Source organism: Sabethes cyaneus, chromosome 2 (assembly GCF_943734655.1).
Source record: "Sabethes cyaneus chromosome 2, idSabCyanKW18_F2, whole genome shotgun sequence".
Lineage (NCBI taxonomy): Eukaryota > Metazoa > Arthropoda > Insecta > Diptera > Culicidae > Sabethes > Sabethes cyaneus.
Window position 1 is genome coordinate 230564241 of NC_071354.1, and position 27448 is coordinate 230591688.

General features: G+C 37.2%; 1 protein-coding gene across 1 annotated transcript in view; it reads left to right on the forward strand.

Annotated features, from left to right (window-relative positions):
* LOC128736755 (potassium voltage-gated channel subfamily H member 7) overlaps nt 1-18834 on the forward strand; it is a 298342-nt gene extending 279508 nt beyond the window's left edge. Inside the window, exons 22-28 of the mRNA XM_053831242.1 lie at nt 8678-8769; nt 8849-8961; nt 9176-9250; nt 17834-18140; nt 18200-18553; nt 18618-18729; nt 18796-18834. Of these exons, the coding sequence (XP_053687217.1) occupies nt 8678-8769; nt 8849-8961; nt 9176-9250; nt 17834-18140; nt 18200-18553; nt 18618-18729; nt 18796-18834 (1092 nt within the window). The remainder of the gene's footprint in view (nt 1-8677; nt 8770-8848; nt 8962-9175; nt 9251-17833; nt 18141-18199; nt 18554-18617; nt 18730-18795) is intronic.
* Nucleotides 18835-27448: the final 8614 nt, after the last annotated feature.

Consider the following 27448-nt stretch of genomic DNA (forward strand, 5'->3'; position numbering starts at 1 on the left):
TAAAGACGAAGAAAATACGATGACAAGATAAGTATGAGCATAAGCATAGCATAGCACAGTGTACTACAATGAAGGTAGGGTAATGAACAAGTGAAGAAAAACAACAATGGCGAAATGAAGTCGACAAAAAGCAGTGACACAATGTCAAAAAACAACGAAAAAACAACAAAAAAGTAATGAAAAGATGACAAAAAGACCATGAAAATACCACAGAAATATGACAAAGAAATGACAAAAAAACAGTAAAGACGAAAAAAATAAAATAAAGAGAGTAGAGAAGACGGAGATCGGGCTTGGAAGGACATTAATAACACTGACGAACTGACATGGCACATAGAAGAAAATCCTTTAAAAACCATCGTCCTACATATTTTGCTTTCACACTAGCACCCTTTGCTATGCATGTTGCGAGGTAGCTTGCATTAGCAGGGTTTTATACCGTACGGTTTTTACATTTGTATGGTTTTATATTGAAAACTCGAGGCAACACTCGAGCGCCGCGGTGTGACTATGATGCGAAACATGCTTTTTGTAAAAAATGAGTGGTTTTTGAATGGGTGAAGGAATTAACGCGAGTGTCTCGTCTGTTTATCTGTGTTAATAATATGACAAAAAGACAGCATAAAGACGTCAAATAAACGACGAATAAACGACGAAAAGGCGACGAAGACAGTAAAAAGATTACGGAAAGGTGACGAAAAAGAGATAACAAGCGAAAGACGACAAAAATCCGATGAGGATATAGCAAAAAGACCATTAAAAGATGAGATGAGAGATGACAAAAAGACGGCAAAAAGATACTACATTTTAAAAATAAGGTGGGGTACGTGCGTCAGGGTGCCCCATCCTGGGTAGTGAGACTGAGTTTGAGTGTTTTATTAGAAAAAGTATACGAATGCAGCAAGGAAAAAAGTTTCTAAAAGATTTTAAAAGTTGTTGCTACATGAAGAAGAAGTTGGATTTTGTTAAATCGAAACTGTTTGAAACAAAATCATCTATTTCTAGATGATTTTACAGTTAAAAAAATTCCGCACCAGTCACTTCGTGAAAAGAAAAAGAAATTTATGCCCCTGCTTTCAATCATCGTTCTACATTGTGCAGAAAACGATAAAGCAAAATGATGAAAAAGCACTCAAGGCTAGAACAAAAGAAACAAGTGACGCAATAACAGGCACCTTCTTATCCACTGACAGCACCAAAAAGGCGATAAAAAGAAACATTCATAAACAAACAAGTGAAAGGGTTTTGGTTTCGGTATTGAGGCCGACTATCCTTGACACAACAGTTACGGGAAAGGGTGAAGGTTTTCAATTCACTTTTTCCCCTTGTCAAATAGGCAAATGGCCCACAAAGCACAGTGCACTGACTGCGCCTTTGTACTGGCTTTCTATTATAAAAACGCGGTCAACCTTACTTGTCAAACATTTAGAAGAAGTTTAGAGATACTTCTGTATAACTATTCTTTCGTTTTTAATATATTTAGATAGTAAAAACCTTGGCTCATCTGATTGTAATAGATTTTTTTACCGAAAATTTTTGTATAATCACATAATTTACTTTAGACCGTGAAGCTTAAAGAAAATTACATTTTGTTGTTTTGTCAAGATTGGCAATCAAAACAATTTTCGTGAGTAACCATCTATCCTTTTATTTAGTGCCATTTGGCATTTCTAAAGCTCACACATTGGGGTGATATTGCATATCACGGGATTAAAGAGCTTTCCTTGGAATTGTGCTGGTATGCCAGCAAAGAAAATCTTGTCAGTCGCCTTGTCAGCTTTTTGAGCAGCCCCGAATGAAATGTGTGTAATCAAATGAAAGACAACTTTTCATCGGAATCACATCTTTCGTGTTTGTACGATAATTGTGACTAGAGAAGAGAAATATTCTTCAGGCTAGTTGAACTGGAAAAATTTGCTTCAAGCATGGAAGAGACCCACTCAACGTAATTAAATTTGTTTACTCAGAAAATTTAGATATCAATATCTGAGAAATCAATTCTAAACGGAGTTTACTTTCAATTCCTAGGAGAAAACAAAAGCATTTCAGTTTGCTTGAGTTTCTACTACCAGGAATTAATTCTGCATAGGCATAAGACGTTCTTCAGGCGAAAATTATAATTAATAATCTGAGGAGCTTAACTTTTTCGAATAAGATGATAATAGTATCCCAATGTTCAAAAAAATACAGAGCTAGAATCGGTGTCATTTTTTTTCCAGTCCAGCAGTTTCAGTTATTACAGAACAACTTCATTGGAGGGTGCATTGGAAATTGTATTTCTTCAATGTAGGTACAATGAAGTCTGTAAATCAGTGAGTGGTTCGGCTTTTGGCCGAAAGTAAACTGCCTTTATTATATAACGGCAGTTTACAACAAAGCTTAATTACAGCGACACATAAAGTGAAGAATAATTCATTTGTATAAATAATTTATCGTTAACCATGGGTTTTCTAAACTATCAAAAAATATTTAAAACTTTCATTGTGCCCTATTTGGAAAAGTCAAAGCTCATCAGTGGACAAGCAATTTTATTTGAAATTGAACTTAAAATTTTAAATCGGACTGAAAATCGAACTAGGAACTTAAAATTGGACTGCAATTAAAACTGAAACGAAACCGACTGATAAAATTAGGCATTTGACAAGTGAAGTGAATTGAAAATATTCACCATCGCTCGTAACCGGATGTGTCAAGCACATCCGGTGTCACTACCAAAACCAAAACCCTTTCATTTGTTTGTTTATGAATGTTACTTTTCATCGCCGTTTTGTTCTGTCGGTGGATAAAAAGGTGCCTATAGGAGTCACTTGTTTCTTTTTGTTCTAACTCTTGAGTGTTTTTCATCATTCTGCTTTAACGTTTTTCTACACAATGAATAACGAGGTTGGAAGGAAGGGGCATAATTTTCTTTTTCTTTTCACAACTCAACTGGCGCGGAAGAATTTCTTGCGGAGTCGTCTAGAAATAGATGATTTTGGTTCAAAGGGTTTCGATTAAACAAAATCTAACTGCATTCTCTTGTAGCAACAACTTTATAGTTCCGGTTTTGAATCCAATTTCAAGTACAGTTAGAAATTATATTTCAAGTTTAGCAGCAAGCCTAATTTAAGCTTTATGTTAAGTCTAAATTCAATTCTACTTTCATGCCCAATTTCAAGTCCAATTTTGAGATTTCAAGTTCAATTTCAAGTCTAATTTCATGTCCATTTCCAACTTTAAGTACAATTTCAAATACAACTCTAGATAAGTAAGAAAGGGTAAACAGAATATAAAAGGAAAAAGACAGTGTAGAGCAAACAGTTTCTAATGAAAGTGTAAGAAAAGTTTCTTAGCAAATTCATAGATGGATTACTCCTGCTGCTCCCGAAAAAAAGCAGTGAAGAGTATGGGGAAACCGTATGGACAAACGTATAAAAAGAGGAAAAACGCGAAAGAGAAAAATAAGAAAAACTGGCATGAAAAAGAGAGAAAACCAAAATGAAAATCGTGATAGAATTGGAGGAAAAACGGTACGTAAAAAGAGCAAAAAGTGAACAAGAAGAAAACGAGAGAAATAAATGGAAAAACGAGGTAAAAAAGAGGAGTTGAACAGTAAAAGAAGGAGAACGGATGAGAAAAGAAGAAGAGTAAGTGAATAAATAATTAGAAAACGCAGGATAGAAGCCGGACCTAATAAGGGGAACATATAAAATCGAAAAAATAGAAAAAAATTTAACGGGACAGAAAACAAAAAAACGGAAAAAGGAAAAATGGGCCTGTCGGAAATGAAAAAAACGTAAAACGGAGCAAAAGAAAAAAACAAGAGGAAACTCAGGACTGATCAGTATAGGCGAGAAACGGGATAAGAAAAGGAAACAGACGAAAGATGAAAAATGAAAGCAAAAACGAGACAGAGAAAGGGACGAAAACCGAGACAGGAATGAATAGCATTAGAGTAAGATAGAGAGAAAAGAAAACCGATACAGGAAACGAAGAGAACGGAAAAAAGGATAAAGACGGAGACATAATGGGAATGGGAAAATGGAATGGGATGGAAAAATGGGACACAAAAAAGAGAAAAGGAACAGTAAAAATGGATTAATGAAAAAGATAAAACGAAAGATGAATAAATAAGTGATAAAGGAAAATCGAAAAGCCAAGGAGAAAGAGAGCCAGGGAGCCAAAAACTAAAAGGGAGTAATAAAAGTGACAGAAAGGAATAGAAAAAAGGAACAGGAGGACCAGCCCAAGTAACAATTCTAAAGACGCGTGGTTTTATTTAAATTTTACAAAGGTTTTATTGCGGTATTAGTCATTACCTCTGGTTTTATCATGGTACAGCACAAGTCAAAAACTGATTATAGCAAGGTATAAAACCATAATAAAACTGTTAATGAATCAAATTTATTATGGTTGCTTATATTACCACGTGCAAGTTGGCTGCACCACGTCTTTCATAAAATTGCCATAAGTGTGGCGTAGCATTACAATATGGTGCGCCAATCAAAATTGATCTTCTTGCGGTTCAAATCTGGTCAAATCAGATTTATTGCTACTATTTGGAAGAATATTAGAGTTCAACACGGAAATCATTGAGTCAATTGAGATTGACTAACTGAATATATTTATTTCGTTAAAACAACCAGTCAAACCAATATGCACGAAAAAATTTACTGCGCATATACTGCAAACCAACGGAAACTGCTGAAAATTTATTTACCATTCTATGGGATATTTTATGGTCGCTATAAACCAAATCGATCGGGATGATCTAGCAGTAAAACTTTAACTTTTCTGCGCACGGATAATATTTTCAATAAACTTGGACTTTATAGCTTTGTGGCGAAAAGTTTCATTAAATTATAGCAGTGGCTGTCAAGCAGCGAAAAGCATAGCCGATTTTATGATTGATTTCAGCAAAGTGTGATAAGACTACTTAAGCTCATAACCTGATTCTTAAAGCATTTATAAGGACCTTCTGAAGAGTGAGCCCCGTGGTCGAAATGCAGTTTCATATTTAGTGGTCATCGGGAAGTTTATGAAAACCACTAGAATGTAATAAAACTTAGAATTCAAATACTTCAGAGTTATAAAACTAAAAGCAATACTTCAAAAGCCATAAGCTAAACTTTAACTTTAACATTCAATTGAACTTGAAACTGGACTTCAAACCGGACTTGGAATTGGACATGAATTCGTTAGACATGAAATCGCACTTTACATAAAACTTGAGATTTTTCTTCAAACATTATACTGAACTTAAAATTAGTCTTAAAATTAGACTTGAAAATAAACTTGATAATGGACATGAAAATGGACTTTGAATTGGACCTTATTTACACTTGACGGTAGATTACAAAGAGGATTTAAAATTTTATTTGAAATTGAACTTAAATTGGATTTTAAATTAGAAATGAAATTGGACTTTGATTTTAAATTTATCATAAAACTGGACATTGAATTAGAGATAACATTAGTCTTGAAACTGGGCTTAAAATCGTAGATGAAAGTGGATTTAACTCTTTAACAGGCAGCAAGAACGATACGATAATTAAGATAATACCTATTTTTTCATGAAAGTGAACTCGTGAAGTGAACGAGCACCAAGTACCACCAGGCATACCACAATGGATCTCCCAGAATAGTCGCAGTAGTTCAATCTCCTACAAAAAAGCACCAAATCTACAGACGGCCTTACGGGGGTTAGAGGGTTAATAACGTTAAAACCATGTAATCTGATATCAATATTGGGAATACAAACTTATTCGTAAGTTTGCTTTTGCTTACTGCAAACGACCCAGCTAGCACCAACTCGTATATCAATGTACGAAAACTATCGTAATTATCTCCTAAAAAACTCGAAATCATAACTAAAGCTGGATAAAGTGGGATCAAGTTGATATTTCTGTCGTATATAAATAAAATGACTGACGTACATACGATTTTCAGCTCAAAATCGTAGATTAGTACGGAGCGACTCGCGCTTAATCGGATATTATCGTATATAAATACTTATATAGTCGTAACGCTCAAAATTATTCGTAATCACGTATATCGCCTCCAAAATAGTACGGATATGCCAATTTTACGCATGAAATACGATTTATTTAGCATGTATATCTGTACGTAATGCTGATTTTTACCTTTTTTATACATATGAAAATGCTAGCTGGGGATGCCGTCAACTCCAAAATCCAGCAAATCCTCCACCGTCAAACTCGAATCGATGACCAAATCATCGGTATCCACTGCCAGCTTTCATGCCACTGAAAAGCTAAGCTGAAAACTAATTTTGCTCAGTAACAGCTACTAGCTTCATAAAATGCAACGGACTCTTAAGGTCCAGACACAATGCATACGGATTTTACTACGGTGACAGAAAAACCATATAAAAACTGTCAAATTGCCGCAACGTAGTAATATGCATATACATAGTGTCTGGGCCTTAAAGGTCTCACGCTGGTTGATTCTGTCAATGCCGCGAATCAGCTTAGAATTGATGAAAACAATTGCGATTTTTTGGATTATAATTTAATTTCTACCGGATTTCTCTCAAAAGTGTTCAGCAGAGAACTTTAAGAACTTTTCTAAGAAATAAACATAATTCCTGAACCATGTGCATCAGAAAACACCAGCGGAACGTAGCCAATGTATGATTTCAGCAAAATAAATTTCAGCTTGTGACAAATAGGACCATAGTTCATGAGCTTATGAACGTAAACAAGATTTTCAAAATTGTCTACTCTGATAGAAATTTTCCGATTCCCAACGAAATCGTTTATTTCAAAAATTTCAAGCAAGCAAATTTCCGATGATAATTCTTTTGCTAAAGCTTCTTATTGTCAATTTACCCGCCGCGACGCAAAGCAGCACAAAAGCAAATGAATTCCGTTGAAGCCCCTTAACTAACTATTTAACATCCATCGAAAGTCATCGTAAAGTCACAGAAAACAATATAATGGGGTCTACACTCCTAGTCCTAGTCAGTCGAACATTGCAATCACTAAAATAAATCAATTCCAAATTCCAGCAGGCCCTTGAGAGTTAAGCTCGAGTCGACGAAATCATTGTCCAGAACCTTTTTTGGTGCGCATTAGCTTTGAGCTGGAAAACTTGGTTCTAGGTTTATGGCATATCTAGAATAGTTTCCTAAAATCGAAAGTTCTATCGTCCAGCGGAAATCAAATTTTGATTAATCCCCCTAAAGGTGCAATAAAAAATTTATTTTTCTTCCGTATTAATAAAACACATTGATGTGTTCTGCAAAATTTTACAGCATATTATCACAAGAAATTTTGCTGAAGACAATAACCTTCTATCTCTTCAGCAAAGATAGAAAAATAGTATTAAAAATCGTTAAAATCAGTTTTTCTATTTTAACTGTTTTTGTAGTTGTTTTATGACTTTTTCTTGTTTTACAAAGTTGTACAAATAGTAAAAATACACAATATTGCTGAATATAGTATACCTCTATCTTTGCTTGTTTAGGAACTATAGAACTTTTATTATAAAAAATACCCTAATTTTGACCCCGAATTACTCGCAAGAAGGCATTTATTTATTCAAAAACTCTCTCCCCAGAGAAGCAAAATAGTTTCAAGCAGATTGAGAAGTTTTATAAATCATGTTTAAAAGCACAAAAGTTAAAAATGATTCATAGCCTGACAAAATCGGGATAAAAAGCTGATAAAATCGGGGGTAACACAAAATAAAATTAGCTGCCTCCTTCAGCAAGAATTTGATTTATACAGTTGCACCTGGTTAGTTATTCTTTTCTCCAGCATTCAGATATCAAAATTTTGTCTTTGGAATTGCTACCGAATTACAATGAATTACTCCTTACATTTATCTTCCATCCCAAATTTCACAAAAAATAATCCAAAGTGGCATTAAAATAGAAGATTCTAAAACAAGGTTCAATTCATTTCTTTTGAACAAGAAACGTTTTACTTTTTGGATATTATTGATAGGGAAATTGATAAATTTTATTAAAAAACTATAACCAATTGTAAAAATTTTAGTAATTTCGTAACATAAAACTAGAATATTAATAAAATTGCTATCTAATTGTAGCTTCGTCTCGTTCTGAATGTACTTCCATTCGATACATTTTTTAAATTTTAGAACATTTTCGCAGTATGTAGTTAACTGGTCGGTTATGTAGATACTTTATGATTTAAAAATTCACAGCTCGTAGTTCGTAGCGGTTTTATAGATTCCGACACTTAAATGGGATTTGAGCTGTTAATTGTTGGTTCACGATAGATTGTTCTACACCGATCAAAATTACGGAAATAGTTTTTTTCTCAATAAAATACGGTAAAGTTCTGAGCAAAAAAATGAAAATTGTTTTGTAGCGATTACGGTAGGACTGAATAGTGCACTATAATTTCTATTCATTTTGTCTTAGCTTATTCAACACGAAAACATTAAAAATTTAAAGCAACCCTTTTTTATCTTTTAGTGGTATGACTTTTTTTTGTAGCGTTTCCGTAGCACACGTTTCCGTTTTTCCGTTTGTTTTGGTAGAGTTTAGTTTTGGTTTTTCGTTCCGTTTTTAAATGCACCCACCAGCTGTGCAACGGCACAGCCGTTTTCAAAACTATCGCTGAATGGCATTATATTTCCGTTCCGGACTGGTTGTTTTCGTCTCTCTTGCGTGCGAATCTGCAAATATTTCAACACCCGATCGGACCAGGAGGAGCAAGCGGGAATAGAGTTAAGGCATCGGCATATGCGACTCGGGTCACAGGATAGAGACAGTGACACGCGATCCTATGTTAGAAGGATGTAAGTTATTCTGCTTGAAGTCTCAAACAAAAGAAAACATACTGATCTGATTTCCTTGTTTGTCCATTTTTCCCTGCAGAAACACGATGCACCATCATAGACCCAGTCAGACCAAATGTGATATTCCAAATGATAGAAGTTCGGGACAAATAAGCACTAACTTCGATGATGATCGAAAGTTTTCTATATCAGGTAAGTGTGTTAGCGAGGTTGCGCTTTCCACCATTCAAAATATTTTCCAACAAACAATAGAAACCTAATTAATTCTGCGTATGCTCAGTGACTTGGCCTTCCCAGTTTGAAACACGCTAGCACTGCACACTGAATTAATGCGGTTCCGCTTGATAGCACACTACGAGCCACTACTGTTTCCTTTTTACATTTCGAATCTTTACGCCTAATATAGGAATGATGTCTCATATAAAGCGAAGCATACCAGATCTTAGATCGAACAAACATCAACCACTAACCAGTACTTGTGGTAAGCCCAGTCGCGATTCCACGCAATTTTCTCTGCTGCTCTGCTGCTCAGCTCTGAGTCGTTGTGTTGTTAATGTGTTTATTTTCTTTTATATTGTTTGCTCTAATTGTCACTCCACAACCCCCTCCTCAGCCTTGTTTCCGGTGTTGCGTGATGTGATTAATGTTCCAGTCCCGTGCCTGCCCGTCATAAGCGCGTATACCTACTGCATTGCACTGCATACCTATATATTTTAAGTTTTGATTGTTTTATTAGCCCGCTTAGAGCTAATCTAAGGAAAATAGAGGTGCTTCGATGTGTACCCGCTGTGCGTTAAAATCGTCAATGATTATAAATTGTGTCCTCTCTCATTTCTTTTTTAGTCGTCTCTGCATATATTTGCACAAGTGATACTTATGAATAATTTCTCTGCATCAAACAAAAATAATTATGTCGTGCTATAAAAGTGTCCAAACTAGTAAATAACACCAATATCATTTGACGTATAATTTTTCTTATAGTTATTTTTGGTGCACTGAATGGCTAAATTATGTGGCACTACTCATTAAAAAACGTAGCTCTCCGACTTGGAACGAATACGAATGAAATGTGAAAGAAAATATCTCTCTGCCTTTGTGATCCTTAATCGAGTAAAAAATAATTCTCTGCACATTTTCATGATTTATTTTTAATATCGACAACATAAACGCGTGAGTAATAAAACTTCTATTCTTCATCAAACCTGTGAAAATTGGATTCACCAAAAATTCCCAAAAGAATGCTGAGGCCGCAGAATTTTATTAGTTCTGCTTTTATTAGTGCCATCCAAGTGAAGCTTATCGCAAGTAAATCAATTTAACCGTGTCCAAGAGAAAGAGAAATCTGTTTCTCCCAGCGACTCAGTGCTTTCCGTTTTCTGTTCAACCTGTTGCTCTGCCCTGCCCAACTACAAGTGGAATAAATCTTTTTGCGCCAGCTAAATTTCCAACTACTTGCTTCATATTCTAACTCGAATGCTTCTTAATTTTTACTGCCATAAAGAGTTTTCTGTCGTCGGCATAAATTAGCACTTTAAGTTTCCTTAGAAAAAGGAAAAGGTCCCAGATGAGAGCCCTGAGGGACATCAAAAATGACGTGAAGGTTTGGTTATAATGACGCATCATGCTATTGACTGGTCTTTTTTTCGCCTAATTTGTGAATCTGGATGTATTTTCCAAAAATATTTTTCGATTTCTAAATTTACGATACGGCTCTAAATTTACGATACGGTTTAATTTAGAAAGCAATTCTGCTCACTGGATGCATTGGGAAGTAATGTCATTGATAAAGTAAAGCATTGCATTCCATGTTTAGACGCAGACCGACCCAAAAGTAACCGAATTTGCTCAAGTTTGGTGTATTTTTTCCTATATTATTTTATCTGAGTTAGAGTGGGCACAAAAACTTTTCGGTCTCTCTTTCTTCAAAATGCATACCTTTGGACCACCCACTGAACCGATTTTAACGATTTTAATTCTAAATGATCAAACTGGAGATCAAAGTTTTCCGCGATTACTAAAACATTGTAGTTTTAAAGAGAGAAAAATTGGTGAACATGACGAATTTTGTCAATTCCCAACCAATTTTCAATCTATACTTTGCGTAAGGTTTGTAAAACTTGTCTTCAAATATGCCATTCTTTATAAGTTTTTGGACAAAGTAATGGCCAGAAAACCTTAAACTTTCGCAATTATCAGGAATGGAGTGAATTCCGATGTCACCACTCTTGTGTTGCTGTTTACTGATGAGACGGAACAGAAATTTGTTAAAAGATGTTTCCATCTGAGATTCATTTCGTAGCATGATGTCGTAGCAAGTGATTCGCGGTAAGTTCAATGCAGTAATTATTGTTGATTTGCCCTTGCTTTGACGCAGAAATGTAACGGAAGTTTGGCATTTCGTTTCGTGTTCGCATTTTTTTTGTGTCTGATGGCCAATCTTGTGTTATCAAAGTTAACAAAATTTTAGCCTCTATAATTGAATGGAGACGCAAGGTATTTTACTTAACTATAGTCGTCATCGTCGGCCTAAATCCGGGGTAGGCTGTTCCAAACAGTCGTCCCCATTTAACTCAATCTCGGGCTGTTCCTTGTCGATTTCCCCAACTACCGCGCCATCTTTATCCGGCATCTTTATAAAGTGTCCGGTCCTATAACCTATCAAATTTCGACAGATGAATGACAGGAATCTCTCCAAGTCCTGTAGCTCGTGAGTCATACGCCGCCGCCACTCTCCGCTCCCAGTTTGTACTCCACCAACACCTTCCGCTCAAACACTCAAAGGGCGCGTATGTCCTCCCTGTGCAGGGTGTTCAAATTCATCAAAAAATCGATGCTATCGATGCAATCCAGCATAACAGGATTTTGAAGAGTACTTTTTAGGCGGTGTTTATCAGCGTTAGGCCGCGATATTTGAAGTAATCGATTTGATCATTCTTTTTTTAGTAGGGGTAAATAACTCCTTCCATTCATTTCTACGATACCTTCTCCTTGTGAAGCTTTGTTGGTAGGCGGTCCTTACTGGCGGCTTTGGAAGTCTTCATTCAGCAACCCGTTTTCTCGTTTAACTTCATCTAAATCAGGCCCCGGAACGCTGCTATCTGCTATCTCGCCTCCTTCTGCAACTTTGCTGTAAAGTTTTAAAGAAAGGTTTTACCTTTACATCCCCGACATCAAAAGTGAAGGCACTTAAGTTATAGTTTTGGCTCTATCTCCACTTATTTTCAATCTATTTTTGAGCAACTTGTATTAATAGAACAATATTAGATTAGCCTTTAATGAAAAAATAAGTTGATAAATTATTTCCTGAAATTAAAGAAAAGAAGAAAACATTTTCCAAATTAAGTTCTACTATTTATATTTATTCCCGACAGGTACGTATTTCGCCTACGACTTACAGGCCTCATCAGTGTCTGTTTTCGAGTGCGAGCTCGTAGCTCAAAGTTTTGTAAATTTACTGATATCCAATGATTGTGATTATGACAGACACTAATATTCGCTTCTCACGCCAACGTTTCGATCCAGATTTTGACTTCTTCAGGGTTTCTAGAAAGGCTAGAATTTTTTTTTGTTTGCCAGTTCATTATCTATTGGTGACAACATTATCATGATAGCGATTTTTGTTATTCTATGTTGTGTTCCAGCCAGACCTCAATTCCTAAACCATTTATTACTTTAATTATTCATATCTCAAGAACTAAGCATTGCAATCGTATTATAAGAACTGAAGAAGGACCAAAATTGCAATCATTTTTATTTTTCTGGCGATATTATTTAATATCGATGCAATAATTCTACATAAATTTTTATTTTATTACTAGCTAACCTTGTGCGAAGGTTGTTACTCTTGCAACTAAATGAGTGAAAATTTAATAGAACTGGCACGTTTATGTTTGTTTTTTTTCGGAATAAGTTTTATTAAAATATTCTCGTTTGTGACTTTGACTACATTCCAGTGGGGGGATGTCTCGAACCAGCATAGAAACATTTCTTGATTTCAAAAACCCCACATGCCACACCCTCATTTTTATGGGAGGCCCCCTCCAGTATAAGGAAGGGTCTCGAACCATCACCAACCAACCAACCAACCATCAACAGCTGGTGTGGATTTTGCGAATCGAACGCGTGCAGAAAAGGTTTATTCGATTAGCGTTACGAGGGAGATCTGCCTTGGCGAGACCCGGTGAATCTGCCCCCGAACCTTGACCGTTGTCGCCTCCTCGGGCTTGAAACTCTTGAGCAACGCAGAAAATTTGAACATGCAATGCTTATTGCTAAATTGCTTAGCCTCAGATATATTGACACAGCTGAACTTCCGTACCTCGCAGCGTTCGCTCCGATCAACTGGTTTACTACAGCAGAGTTTCCATCGCACGACGTTCGGTTTTAACGAACAATTGGCCTGCTGTATTCGTACTTTCTGTAAAGTGGAGAACCTTTCGACTGCGGCATGCCGTCACATGGGTTTTTACAAAAGTTACTGTCGTGTGGATTGTTGTGAATTGACCACAAATAATTTATGTAGACTTATAGTCAGAAAAATTATATACATATAAAAAAATGCACCATGAATAGTTGTTTGCAGTAAAACACAACACAAGATCATGAATTAATTGCATGATTTTGTGATGCATGATGTAGCATTTCAGTTATGATTCTACAGTAACCTAAACCTTATGATTTAATAATTTTATTCATGGTATCGAAACCGGATTTTTTTCTCCGTGTATTATGATAAATACTAGAGTACAACACCAAAAACATAAGACCTGAAACAGTTTTTTTATTAAGAACCCTTTAAACATGAATATATTCATTTTGTTTTAACAATTGATTTTCAAAAATTGCAACATTTCGAAGGCGCGTAGTTTTTTGCTACCTACCATGCCAATACGCACGATAAAACTTAATGCGCATATGCTGAAAAACTACGGAAACTACTGAAATTTTTAATTTATTTATTCTTCCGAATTTTATTAAGTTCGCCATAAATCAAATCGATCAAGATGATCTGACTTGAAAAGTTTAGCTAACAAACAAAGCAGGCAGACTGGTTTAGCTTTCTTAACGACAAGGCCGTCAGAGTACATATATGGCAGTCAGTATGATACCGAATCACCCTTTCCTTCCCTTCTTTAGTATACCAACATGCTCCCATAGACTCGGAAAATCATCACAAAAAAATTAAATCAGTTCAACTAACCTGCTAGCCGTAATAAGATCTTGCAACTCAAAGCACTAAATACTGCATTCTATAGGTTCTATTACTTTTTGGAGCATAAATTACACTGAATAATGAGATTTCTGCCCAATTAAAATGCATCATTATATTTTCACTTTTTCGCCGTCGATTTTTCATTAATTTTTTTCTCAACTTGAGGCACAGAAACCTTTAATTTACCACCCGAACAGTTATTTAGTAAGACATTATAATGATTTTGCCCAAACTGTTCACTTGAATTGATAGGAAAAACTTTACTTCGTTTCGATTGCAATTCCGAATCCGCGACCGTCGTTGTTGTACGTTGCCAAGGGAACGGACGTCTATATGGAGTGATACCAACGTAAACATTTGAGCATAAAATTGACCAATTATTTTCGCTATTATATTAAAGGTCGTAGAGTGTCGGTACTATACTTAAATATACTAAAATTCACTGATAATAGAATTCACCGTAAACAACATTTTATGTGATAGAATTACTGTCGGATCTAGTTCAACAGAAAAATATAAATATAACCTGACTTTTAAAGAAGCTGTTAACACCTCCTGAAGCGTGGTCCAGCTGGTCGGAAGGCCGTTTTATAACGGTCCTCAAAAAGTTCTGGTGAAACTCATTGTTTTTTTAGCGGTTTTATGAAATTGGTTATGAAAATTGAAAACCAATAAAACTTGAATTGCTGCTTAGGATGTATATTTAGATTTGGATTTCGTTAGCCCCTTTTTGTATTCCATTTTTTGTTTGGTTCGGAAATTACTATTATACAACAAACAAAGCTTTTTTCCTCATTTGGGCGTCCATGCCGGCTATAACACCAACCCACTGAGCTGCCACCTTTTATCCCACTGCCATTTATACATGTTTTCTCTCCAAAAATCCCTATAGTAAAAACCCTATAATTTGTTTCTTATTGACCTCTCCCCACAACTCCTTTTCTATACGCCCTTTTGTTAACCAACCACTTGCATAACTACTATCGATCCAAATGCATGAGCAACGCACCCCCTTTACCTGTTTATCCCTCCCACAACCCTTGTTACAGATCACACCTTCTTTTGACAGCCCTTCCGTGCTTCTCCTATGTCAATGTCAAAGAGCATGTAGGGGAAGACTGTCCAGAACGCACCAGGAGGGTAGAATGGCTATAACAAACGCTTCCGCCATTTTGGAAGCCTAGCTTTAGGAGTTTATACAACACGTGATTATATGTAAATTTGCTGGTTGCATTTAACGCCTGGCTGAGCAAACTTGGTCCGTTTTGCCAGCGGGTTTTGGCGTTTTGCCCCACATAATGATCTTGACACTTGCTAAAAATCGTCAAAAATAACAAAAAATACCGGTTTTTGTTAGGAAATTTCACCAGGAGTAAGTGTAAAAAAGATCCCAAAATCTTCTAGAGGTTGAAAAACGTGGAACAAACACACCGTTGCTCTGCAAAATGATGTTTTGCTTAAGCGGTGCGTTATGCACCACTTTACCCTATGCCAAGTTCGATGAAAAACCGATCAGACGTTCCGGAGTCATAGCGAAACAAAAATACTCATATACATACTCATGTTGGTCGCGACCCCCTCCTCCGCTCCCTGCTGGTTCCCCTCAGTCAGCTTTCCTTTCTGTCACGCAAGCACTTTAAGCGAAAAACGCGAACTTGTGTGCACACCTAATTAGATGAATGTTTCTTATAGCATTTTTTCTCAGTTTTCCAATGGTGGTCTTAAAATGAAAATCGGTTGAGGGGCTCTTGGTGAAAACGGCGAGTTTTTGACAAAATCCAATATGGCGATCAAATCCACGATGGCCGCCAAAAAATGTTTACTCCATTTGAAAGCCCTGCTTTTCTACTTTACAGAACTGACTCATTTGTTAGTTGTTTTATGGCAAATTTATGAAATATCACAAGATATAGATCTCAAGGTTTGCTAAAAATTCAACTTTTTTTGAAACTGTTAGGCCCCTTGGCGAACGAGGGGTCCACTATTTCGAGGTATCAAAAGTACAATTCTTATTTTTCAACCATTTTCAACCAATTAGGCGCAAAAGTTCCAATATCTGAAGACCTCGTGTCAGTAGTGGCCCCGTTTCAGCGGGAATTATTTCTCTATCTCTTCAAATAAACGATCAACAACACTTTTTGTATGAATAACATCTAGGTATAAACTAAAAAAATCCATTTAACTTTTTTTTGGTGGAATTTTGAAGGCCCACTATGTTCTAGAGACTTGTCTATATTTTCAAAACACATCGTTTTGTCATAATATCATAACACTATCTTGATGCTTCCTGTCAGTTTAATGACTTTTTTGCCGAAAAATAGTACTTTTTCGTACCACAATTTCTCCGAAAGTGGTCAATAGTTGTAGGAAACATAATAATCATTTGAAAGGCTAACATTTTTGCTTCCACACTCAAGTATATTTATTAGTATCTGTTGGTTGGTTTGGTTTCATCGAAATTCTTTAATTTTGGCAACCCAAGGCTGCTCGACAGAATTACAATTTTTGTTATTATTTACGTTTCCTTATCAGATAAAACGGCCAAATTGACACAGCAGTCAAAGCAAATATCGATCGAACTGGCTGAATTACTTTTTTGTTTTTAAAATGTGTGTTAGCTAAGAAACGAATGGGGTGCATTTTGCCTCGACGGTGCTTATTACCCCAGGTACCCCTACCAATACGAAAAGTCAAGTTTGGTGGAGAACGGTTAAGGCGTTTAGGAGTTATGGCGGCACATACATACACACGTTCACTTTTATATAATTAAAAGATAGATTATTTATTCCTCGGGAATCCATGCACTATGCAGAATAACAAATTGACGCTTTGAAAAATTTATACAAATTGCCACGTAAATATAGATATTCATGTCAACTGTTAGCGAGATCAAAAAATTGTTAGGAAAATTTAGCAAGCTTGTCAAGTATAATGAAACAGTGGCCCTGGTTTGATCAGTGAATTTAGAAAAAAAAGATGAAAAATACACTAAATAACCTTGAACCCGTAAATGAAACATTACGAATACGGTTTTGTCTTACAAATAGATTGAATTGAATAAAGTTAGCCAATCTCCACCCTTGGGCCCTAAATATGCGAGCCATTCTGCACACATTTTATTCACTACAAGCCTTGTTTAATCTTATAAAACTATCTATTATACGTGACTACCTTCTTTCACAGCGCTGTTTCATATTTTCTAAACAACGGGTTAAAAAAGCTAAACTACTCATAAAAACTACTATGAGAGTGCAGTAAACCTCAAATTATTAAACGGAATTATACACCCAAGCAACAATGTGAGTTTTATTGTACTCTTATGCTGGTGTTCAAGACCAATTTTGGTCTTAAATACCATCATAAAAGTGCAATAAAACCCAAATTGTTACTTGGGCATGCTCACACCTACATAGGTCGAAGACGGAGGTGAAATGGGTTAATATAATAAACAGTAGAATTGAAAGAAAAAGCTTCATCTCTCCCACAAAAAAATATGTTATTGGATTAAACAAACACTATTTAATTTCCTGGCGAGCTGCATGCATGAATTGGGCTGTCATATGTAATTAACACAACATTATATTTATTGTTTTTCGTTTACAAACTTTTGAGCTCATATTTACACAATCCAAAGCTTTGCACAAATACTTCCTTTAGCACGAAAATTGTTCATCGTCAAACGTATCCTCCCCGATGCAAATAAAAAAAAATATGAGTGGCGTGTAATCCTCATCAGTAATCAGATGAAACTGTAAATAATCTACTATCATGCGTATCGCTGTTAGCAACGTTACCACATGCTCCTTTCACCAGGTGTGGTCTAATCTGCTGCCGACTGATTTCCCTTTCCAGCATCTCCTAACGAAAGTCCCAAAAGCTCGCACAAGCACAGTCCGCCCAGCGATCATCAGTCGCCGAAGGGAGCACCGGATACCGTCACACTGAGTGCCATCAGCAATCGAGCCTGCGCGTGTGGCTCCAAGGAACCGCCGGTGAGCCGGCCCGGTGCCATCGTCGCCACCGGTACCGTGGACCTCAATATCAAGTGCATCAGTCCGGACGAGGACGTGTTTCATCATTCGGCACCGGTGACCGGCATCAGCGCCGGGCAGCACCGAGTCACCAGCGAGCAGCGCCTGCAGCACCAGGATAATCTAGGGTTAGTTCTAAGACCCGTGCAGAAGAATGAAGAATTAATCGACTTTTGCCATTTTACAGATCATTATCAAACCAATTATCCGATTTAACGATAAGACTAGACAATTTAGAGGGTAGCCTGAAGAAAGATATCAGAACGATTCTGGACATCCTGCATCAGCAGCAGCAGATGCAGCTGCAGTTCCACCACCAGCAGCTGCAGCACCAGCAGCAGCAGATGCAGCAGTCCGGCAAGACCGGAATGTCCTCGTATCAACCGTCCGAGAGTGATTTCTCCTTCGACATGTGCGGCGGCGTCAGTGGCGTCGGAGAGCCGGGCAGCAGCATGACCAAGCATCAACAAGCGCAACAACGAACCAACGTGCAGCGGTCCGTCTCACAGCCCGAGTGCGCCAACGAGAAAAGCCTTTTCAAGTAACGTCCCGTGTTTAAAGCCCACAGGAAGAAACTAAATTACCACTTTACTTGCCACTTGCAGGTGCTCAAAATTTTCCTCGTTTAACCAACCGATGGATGACACCCCGGAGGGTCACAATTGGAACATTTTCGCACCAATCGCCAAGCTCGAATCGCTGGACGAAATCGATCAGGTAGGTTGAATGTTTCGCTTATCTTTCGGGGAATCGGGGAGACGACAAACAATCCGATACTTTCAGGATAGTAAACATTCCATCAGTCAAGAGAAGCCTCAATAACACCTGCTTTAGGATATGGTTAAGAGTTAGCCGTTCAGTAGCGGAAGCAGTCTAGCGAGAAACCAAAACAGAAGATAAACTTTAGCCCTTCAATAGGAAGTCACAGAAATCGTCAAACGTAACTTGTACATATTGCTTGGAAATTATTTCAGATGTTCACCTTTGATTATATCGATCGATTTAAAAGTAAAAACAAGAAAAGGGTTAGTCAAACGACACTTGTACATTTTTCATATAAGTACTGAGCATACTTTATACGAGATATCAGCTAATTTTTACGAGAGCAAAACAAAGAAAAAAAACTGAAAAAACAAATCGAAAACACAAAACACGCATAGTTGAGACGCAGAGCGATGATGTTAGAGCGGAGGAAAGAGAACAAAAAAGTAAGGCGGCGAGCGCCAATTTTGATTTTAAACCATTGTTATTAACTATTAATTATGTGCTTAGTACAAGCAGAATCGAAAGTAGAGAAGAGTTTTATCTTACGCAAAAAAAGCAATTAAATTCGAAAATGAGTTGGTCATTTTCTTAGACACAATTTTTCACTTTTCCCTTAGGGCGTTATTTGATTAAGTAACCAATTCACTGCTCGAACCGGAGTAGCAATTAAAAAACACTAAAAAACAGACAGAAGTTTCCAGTCAATTCGTTTAGACACAGTTTGACACAGTATTATTACGCTGGACACGGTTTTCGTTGAGAAAAATCTGAGCTTGGTTTTCTACCGCCACCGCGTCACGTTCTTTCAACGTAAACGAAACTTACGCGTGGCAGAACAAAACCGACTCCGAAATAAGTATGCCTGCCCATTCTTTGAAATAGCTAACAACCCCAAACTCAACAAAAATTGTGTTAAAAAAAACGTTCCTTAGTATTACCGTTCGAGTTACTTTGAGGGCACCAAATTTCAATGCGAACTTAATTAGGCTGAGCTGCATTATACTAAACTGATGTTGATTTTCCTTTTTGTTGAGGAGGCTATGCAACGGTTAAAATACAGGCAGAACTCACGTAAAGAAAAAGCTAAAAACAAACAAACAAACACTATTCAAAAGACATACCAAAAAAACAAAGTTATTGCATACACCAACTAACACACCGCAAATAAATTATAACACTTCCTTCGATTGACACGTTTACACGATTTCCATAGCAAATTACATTTACCTACCAAGCCACACATGCGAACACTTACACGTACACGAACACGTGCGCGGACCGACCAGAACGGCCAGTCGCCAGTGCTCCACATTCCTAAAAACCCCCCGCGAGGGCATATTTCCATCCAAATACAACTTATTGGAGAGCTCTTATTACGTTTGTGTCCCTTTTTCGAACGTTTGAACAAAACAAAACAAAACAAAACAAAACAAAACAAAAACAAAAAAACTGCATTCTGTTTCACAATAACAAAATCACACAAAATAAACGCATTGAACTGAAGAACTGAGAAAAGTAAACTTTATAGAAAATGTACGGAAAATACACCATACGAGCAAAAAATTAGAGGGTGTTTTTTCTTGTTTATTAACTTGAACAATTCAGGTTCGAACCAAATTTAATAGACGAAATAATGCAAACCAGAGAGTAGTGAGAGTATCATATCCCTTACACAGGCAATAACAGGAAAACCGGGTCAGTGTTCTGCGTACATTTTTGTCATTATTTTATACAATATCGAACTTTAATTCCTAACTGCAAACTTTCGAAAACGCGAAGCAACTGTAAAGGTTGAACACCTTCGTGGTTTGTTAAAGCAAATTAAAAAAAAAATGCTTCAATGAGGAAATCGTATCTTGGAAAAGCAACATTTCGGTAAGACTTCCACTAACAAAAGCATTAAATCTTTTTCGCAAAGCGAACAAGAGTCTTTACCAATACTTAAATTCTGAATCTACAGAAAATTAAGGTGCTTTTACGAAATCAACTTCAGCATGATTTCCATACAAAATCCTAGGGAAAAGGCCAAATTTAAAAGAGCTCCGATTTAGTTCAAATTTAGTGTGCACTAATATTTAGCTAACGTTTTAGTGAACTTTTTATCGGCAAAACAGTGGGAATTAAAAAAAATCCTAATTGGGATACTGACAAACACTCGAATCACTGGCGGTATGTTAAACAGTGCACATAGATTAAGGATGGAGATAAAACTAAATGCTGGTCGCAGTGGTCTCGTCTCCTTTAAACAAAAAAATTGATAACAAAATCTTGGAAATCCGTTCAGTAGTTCAAAAGTTATAAAGTTTTTACCTCTGTTAACCTATAACGAAGGTTTGGAAATTGGTTTCGAAAAACACGAAAGTAATCGGAGACCAAGGACCGACTCTCACACCAATCAATTAGGTTCGATGAACCGCCGATGAACTAGCGTCAAATATTACTTCAGGAGAATGACGTGGCTTTACTCTATTTCTTTACCTGCATCCATGTCCAGTCCAGACAAAAATTCCGCCAGGAACAAACCCACCTCTCCATGCTTTCTATACATCCAAATCGACAGATCTGGATTGAACCTGTGGGTCCATCGTTCTTTTTTCGTTGTATTCCATTCTTCGCCATCGACTCGATTCTAGCAGTTTTTCGAATTCAACGGGTTCTTTCGCCTATAGCACTCGCTATCCTCCGTTAGGATGATACCAATTGGAATCATTTTAGCGATTACACAAACTGCTTCGTATGAGATGGTTTTGTATGCCTTTGCGACTCGCATAGCCAAGAGATATGGTTTGTTCAGCCTTGTTCTGTTCCGCTGGTTTTTGAGAGCCACAACCCAGACTGGGCCTCCGCACAATAGGATGTTCTCCTACCAGGATGGCCGCCCTCTGCACCGCCTTGCAGTTACTGACCAGGTATATCTCCGATTTGTGATGCGCAATTCGCAGCTTTACTTGCTGCATTCAGTTTTCGATTAACGATTGCCTCAACTGCCAGCATTTCCATCTCTTCCAGCGATTCACCTGTTACCGTTACAATAACGTTGTCTGCAAAAGCCACAATCTTCACACTTTTGGGAAGCTTAAGCGTTAGTACCCCGTCGTACATTGCATTCCATCGAAGACTCCTGTAACAAGAAGACTGGCAGCTCTGCCAATATTCGGGAGACACTGTTGGTAGCTCGCTCTGCCGACCAAGGTGGTACGTGGATGCATCTGTGTGAGTGAGTGCTAATATTCATATCGCCATGCCAACATAGTCAATACAAAATTTTTGAAAGCTTACTAACACGCATACAGAATTTACCACCTTCACTAAAATAAGCGCCGCTGATGGTGACGCCCCAGCTAGCATTTGTATAAGTATACTAGCTGACCCGACAAACTTCGTATTGCCACAAATAAAACTGTGTTGTACCATGCTGCATCAAAATCCGGACGTTACCAATATCCGGACACCTTCACTAATTTATCCTTATTAAGTATTAATATGTACAAATTATGAGGTGTAGCGGCGTGGATTACTCTGCAAATATATCGTAAGATCGTTTAAACATAGTCAGTGGTTAAGTAGGCTGCGCGAAATAACTTAAATAACTCCAAACGTAACGTTGGTGTCGAACAGTGTCTTTTTCTGCGAGTTTTTTTAGATTACTAAACAGCAGTGTTTTCGCGATTTAAGGTTTTGGGAGCTTATTATTACAAAGAAACCAACTTTTTAGGCTTAGTATCAACAAAGAAGGTTAGTTTTCAATAATTGAGACGGTGTCATTCATTAATGTGTCGAAATAAAGTGTATTTTTATAAATAATTACGCTGTCCGGAATTAAAACCATGTTTTTAAATCCGGACATGTTTGATTATTGATGGTAACTACCTACTGTTTTTCTTAGAAAATGCGAAAGGACACACTGAACCAGGCAGAAGGTGTGGTAAGAGAAGGAGTCTCGATCCATGGAACCGTCAAAATATTTGGAAATGCAAAATACTTCAAGGCAATTAATGTAGAAGTATTTAATCACTTTCGTTCTCTGGTTAGCTACGTGGGTCAGTGTAGTACTTGACTAAAATCGTACTGTTAATGGCATTAAAAGTAAAAAAAATGTATAGAGAGATGATTACTTCATACTACAAGTGACAGGTTGTTTACTTATAGGCATACATTTCTTAGACAAAATATGAAAAAGTTTTGCCTGTCCGGAAAATGATTCAAAAGTGTCCGGATATTGATTCACTGAGATGTCAGGTGTCCGGATTTATGAACAAGACAAGCCTGTTTATTTCTCTTATTTTAATGTTTTTATTGGGTTTTCATTGTAACATTGACGTGTTATTGCGAATTTAAGCTTTATATTTGATTATAGTACAAAGCAATTACTAGAATGTTGCGAAAATATTGTTTACGGAGCATATTAAAAATATGACCTGCTTAAGTGTCCGGATATTGATGCAGCATGGTACATAAATCATGAATCACGAATAATCTTTGTCACAACTTCGAGTTTTGCAAGTTTCTGAGGAGTTCAACCTTAGAAGATTCATTTTGGCAGTTACGTAACTATGAAAGCATGGGTAATTTAATATACAAATTTGCAATTTTTCCTCACAGTAAAGTAGAAAACAACTCCCTCCATTGCTTAGCCAGAATGCGGGTGATAAAGCGGATAGCAATATTCGCCGTGATTGTATAATATTTCGCCGTATACCATTTCGCGAAAAACCTTAAGCGGAATGTACCATTTCAAGGAAAACTTTTTCGAGTAAAATACCATTTCGCAGGGGTGATCCTCTCCTTACTCGCTGTCGCTCATTTGGGCCCAACTAAAGGAAAGTAATAGACGTCAGACCTAGGAAAACAAATAAACCTAGACAGAGGTGATTTCTGCGAGGGGCTAACTTCCGACGGCGGGTCGCCGGCAAATTATTTTTAAAGTTTTTGAAATTGGCTTCAAAAATCGGAGGGCAAAAAATAATCTGTGGGATGTAAGTCGATTTTTTTTAATCAATTGACTATGGGCTCTACGGCTTAAAGAACTTAAAATGAGTGTACGCGTCTAACACCAAACAAAAATGAAAATTCAAAAAATAGAATTAGCAAAAATCGCCATTTTTTCTTACTTTTCGTAGGTTTTAGGTAGGAAAACAATAACATTTATGAAAAGCAAAAACAGATTTGGGTTTCACGTTTAAACTTTAGGTAAAAATGTGTTAGTTTTGCTCGGATACAAAATTTTCTTTCCATTCAGTTACCCACCACTGGAAGGACAAAAACTTGACAAAATATTTGTAATAGCCTTTTATTGACTAATGTTTTAAAAGGGGGAGGGGTTATAATTCATCATAGAAAAAATTCTTTCCTCCAAAAACCCGCACATACCAAACTTGGTTCCACCTCCATAAAATTGCTGATCATTTTATCTATCCAACTACACAGTTCAGTTTCGTTCAGTAGTTTAGTAGTTATTAGCATTTGAAATCTTTCATTCAAACGTTACACTTCTATTTTCGTTTTCACAAAGTGCTCCGCTCTGCGTAGCGCGAATACTGCACCAGGTAATGCTAGTGTTTTTCCAGGATTTAGAGGTGTCATCAAAAGGATGTTTTGTTAGAAAATATGTTCGAAGTGTAACGTCTGTTAGTCTGTGGTTCTACTGTCGGAACTGATTTATAGCGACGATAATAAAATATGTTGTTTATAGACTCGGAAACTACTGAACCGATCGGCGTGATAATTTGCATGCAGGGGTTGGTGCCGGGGAAGGTTCTTTGGTAGTTAGAGACCTCTCCCATCCTCTCCCAGTTAGACTCTTCCATAAAACATAAAACATTATAAACCGCAAAATGGTATTCGGCGAAAAGTTATACAATCACGGCGAATATTTAAATGCTATCCGCTTTATTTTATCTGGCTAAGCAATGGGAAGAGTTGTTTTCTACTTTACTGTGAGGAAAAATTGAAAATTTGTATATTAAACTACTCATGCTTTCATCGTTACGCAACTGCCGAAATGAATCATCTAAGGTTGAACTCATCAGAAACTTGCAAAACTCGAGATTGTGACATAGGTCATCCGAGATTCACGATTTATGTACAGCACAGTTTAGTTTCCGTAGTTGTGCAGCACACGTGCATTAAATTTTATCGTGCATATTGGAATGGTAGGTCCCTGAAATCAACGCGCCGTTCTTATGATGTCTTGTAAAAGCCACTAACTAGTCTCTTTTCATGGTAATATCATTTTGAATACTCTCCGGCGCACATAAGAAGAACTCCATATAAAGTAGCGTCCAAAATTGCCGAATGTAAAATTTCACTTTTTAGCACATGCTTAAACGCGGTTTTGTAGTAAATTGTTTTTTTTTTTTTTTTTTGCGAATTCTTCAAACTCTGCACTGCACGGTATCGTGCCACTGTCAATAGGTCGCCATATGGTATATGCTCGTTCCATATACCTTATCCACTCGTTTGCACCTTACGCTCTTATGGTGGCGTTACACCATATCCAAAAGATTTACAGTCGTTCGGACAACTTAGCAGGCTGATTTAGAGAAACAGTGGAATGGATTTCTTTTCTGGTGTCTGGGGTGTCTGCGTACAGATCCCAGATCAAAATCGAAGTCTCCAGTCGGACTGATCTAAGTTACTGCTCGATTTATTGGTTGGAACTTGGCTTTTTATACAGGATTACTGCTGACTTGCACAAATCGACCAAGCGTCGATTTGTGTGCGCGCCTTCGGACTCTGTTTACTAACAGCGCGTGAATCGTTCAGTTTTGTTATTGTTTTGCTTAAGGCAATCGTACGCTATCGTACGCTATCGTATGTAATCGTACGCTATCGTACGGTACTATGTGTGGTGCAGCGACAACTGCTAGGAATTTGTTATTTGTTTACATGCATGCCGATCGTTTGCTGCTTGGTTTGGTATTTAATTATTTACGCGGGGTGACTCAGTGCTGTGGTCGCGGACACACCGTTGGGTGATACTTTTGCTGTGTCATCCAATGATCGCATGCGTTCACAGCACAATGTTACAATTTTTGAAAACCAGTTTTTTAAACAAAATAAAAATATTTAATTAGTTAATCTTAATTTCTAGCGAAATCATGCTAGGCGGGGCTTCCTGTGACATGAAAACCGATTAACTATAACTTCCTTTCTGCAGCTCACACTTTCCTTTGATGAATGTTTGTTTGCGGGCTAAAAAAATATTAGAATATGAATATGAATAAGATATTTTCGGCGTTGAACTCTAATTTTCTTCACAACAGCAGCAAAATTTGTTTAGTCAGGGTGTTACTATATCAAGAGTACTATAAAACTAACAAATTTATTGCGGTTTAACATGTAACCACAATTCAATTTTGTAGTGTGATACGCCGTATTTTATTGTCCCACTAAAGGGTGTCCCACATCAAATTACACCACGGAAGAAACGCTGTAGAAAATTACCCATTGGGTGTTTTCTCTTGAAAATTTGGGTAGAAGCAGTTTAGAATGTATTGTTTACACTGTATTTATTATCGCTGTCAGCTTTACGAAAATTGGAAAAAATGGCGTACCTCGAAAAGCAACGTCGCGAATTGATTTTACGCAAACGCCTGGAAAATCTTCAACTCTCTCATCGGAAAAACCATTCGGAATCGTGCAGTCAACGATTAGCCGTGTGATTAAACGTGACTGCGAAACTCTGAAAACACCGCCCAGCACGGGCGTAGCCAGAAAAGTTCCTTGGGGGGGGTTTTACAAGAACAAATCTGACATAGCCTAACCGTAAGCAGCTTATTCAGGAAATGCAGAATTAATTCAGTTAAAAACTATTTTGGTTGAAATTGAGTGTTCTTCATCAGACAAATGCCGCTTAGTTGGTTTCGAGGCACGATACTGGTCTAACAAGCCAGTCGTCGCATGTTCGAATCTCTGATTTTTGGACTAGCCGACTGCGAAGTCTGTCGATGAAGAAGGGTCAAGTCTTAGAAAGGACGTTTAATCCACCGGCTTTGCTTAGCTCATCGGATAAAAAAACAAATTGAAATAACAGAGTTAAAGTTATGGCTTCCCAGCCGGCATTGAGCTACGTTGTATGTTCGAATCTCGGCTAGGAGAGGCTGTTAAAGTCCATAGAATTGAGTTTCTTCGAGACGCAGCGAGGGTGCTGAAGAACAACTTATCCTGTATGATTCTCAACATCGCTCTTAAGGAGATCCGACGATCAGATTTCAAAACGAGAGGTTTGATTCTCAGTAAATGTAGCAAACTTCTTGGTTAAGCAGATGACTTTGAAAAGTGGCTAACCAGGTGACAGAAACTTTGCCACGACGAAGGCCATCTGTGCTAGACTTAAGGCAGAGCCTAGCAGGATTGGGCTTTAAATCAACGCGTTGAAGACCAAATACATGAATGATAATAGCTCAAATGGTCGCTGTTAAGTCAGACCGAGCCAAGTGACAAAAATCTTATTTCGAGAAAAACGCGTTCAAAATTTGCTGCTCTGTATGGTTTGTAGCTATCAATTGTTCGAAATCATCTCATAACACTGGCTGTTTGCAACATTTATGTAGTCTAATTAAAGTAAAATGTAGCTTAGAAAATTCTTGATCGTTTGCTGTCATTAACTCATTCTTTTAAATTTTGCGATTTGATCTGGTCTGATTTAACGCGGACCAAATGAGAGGAA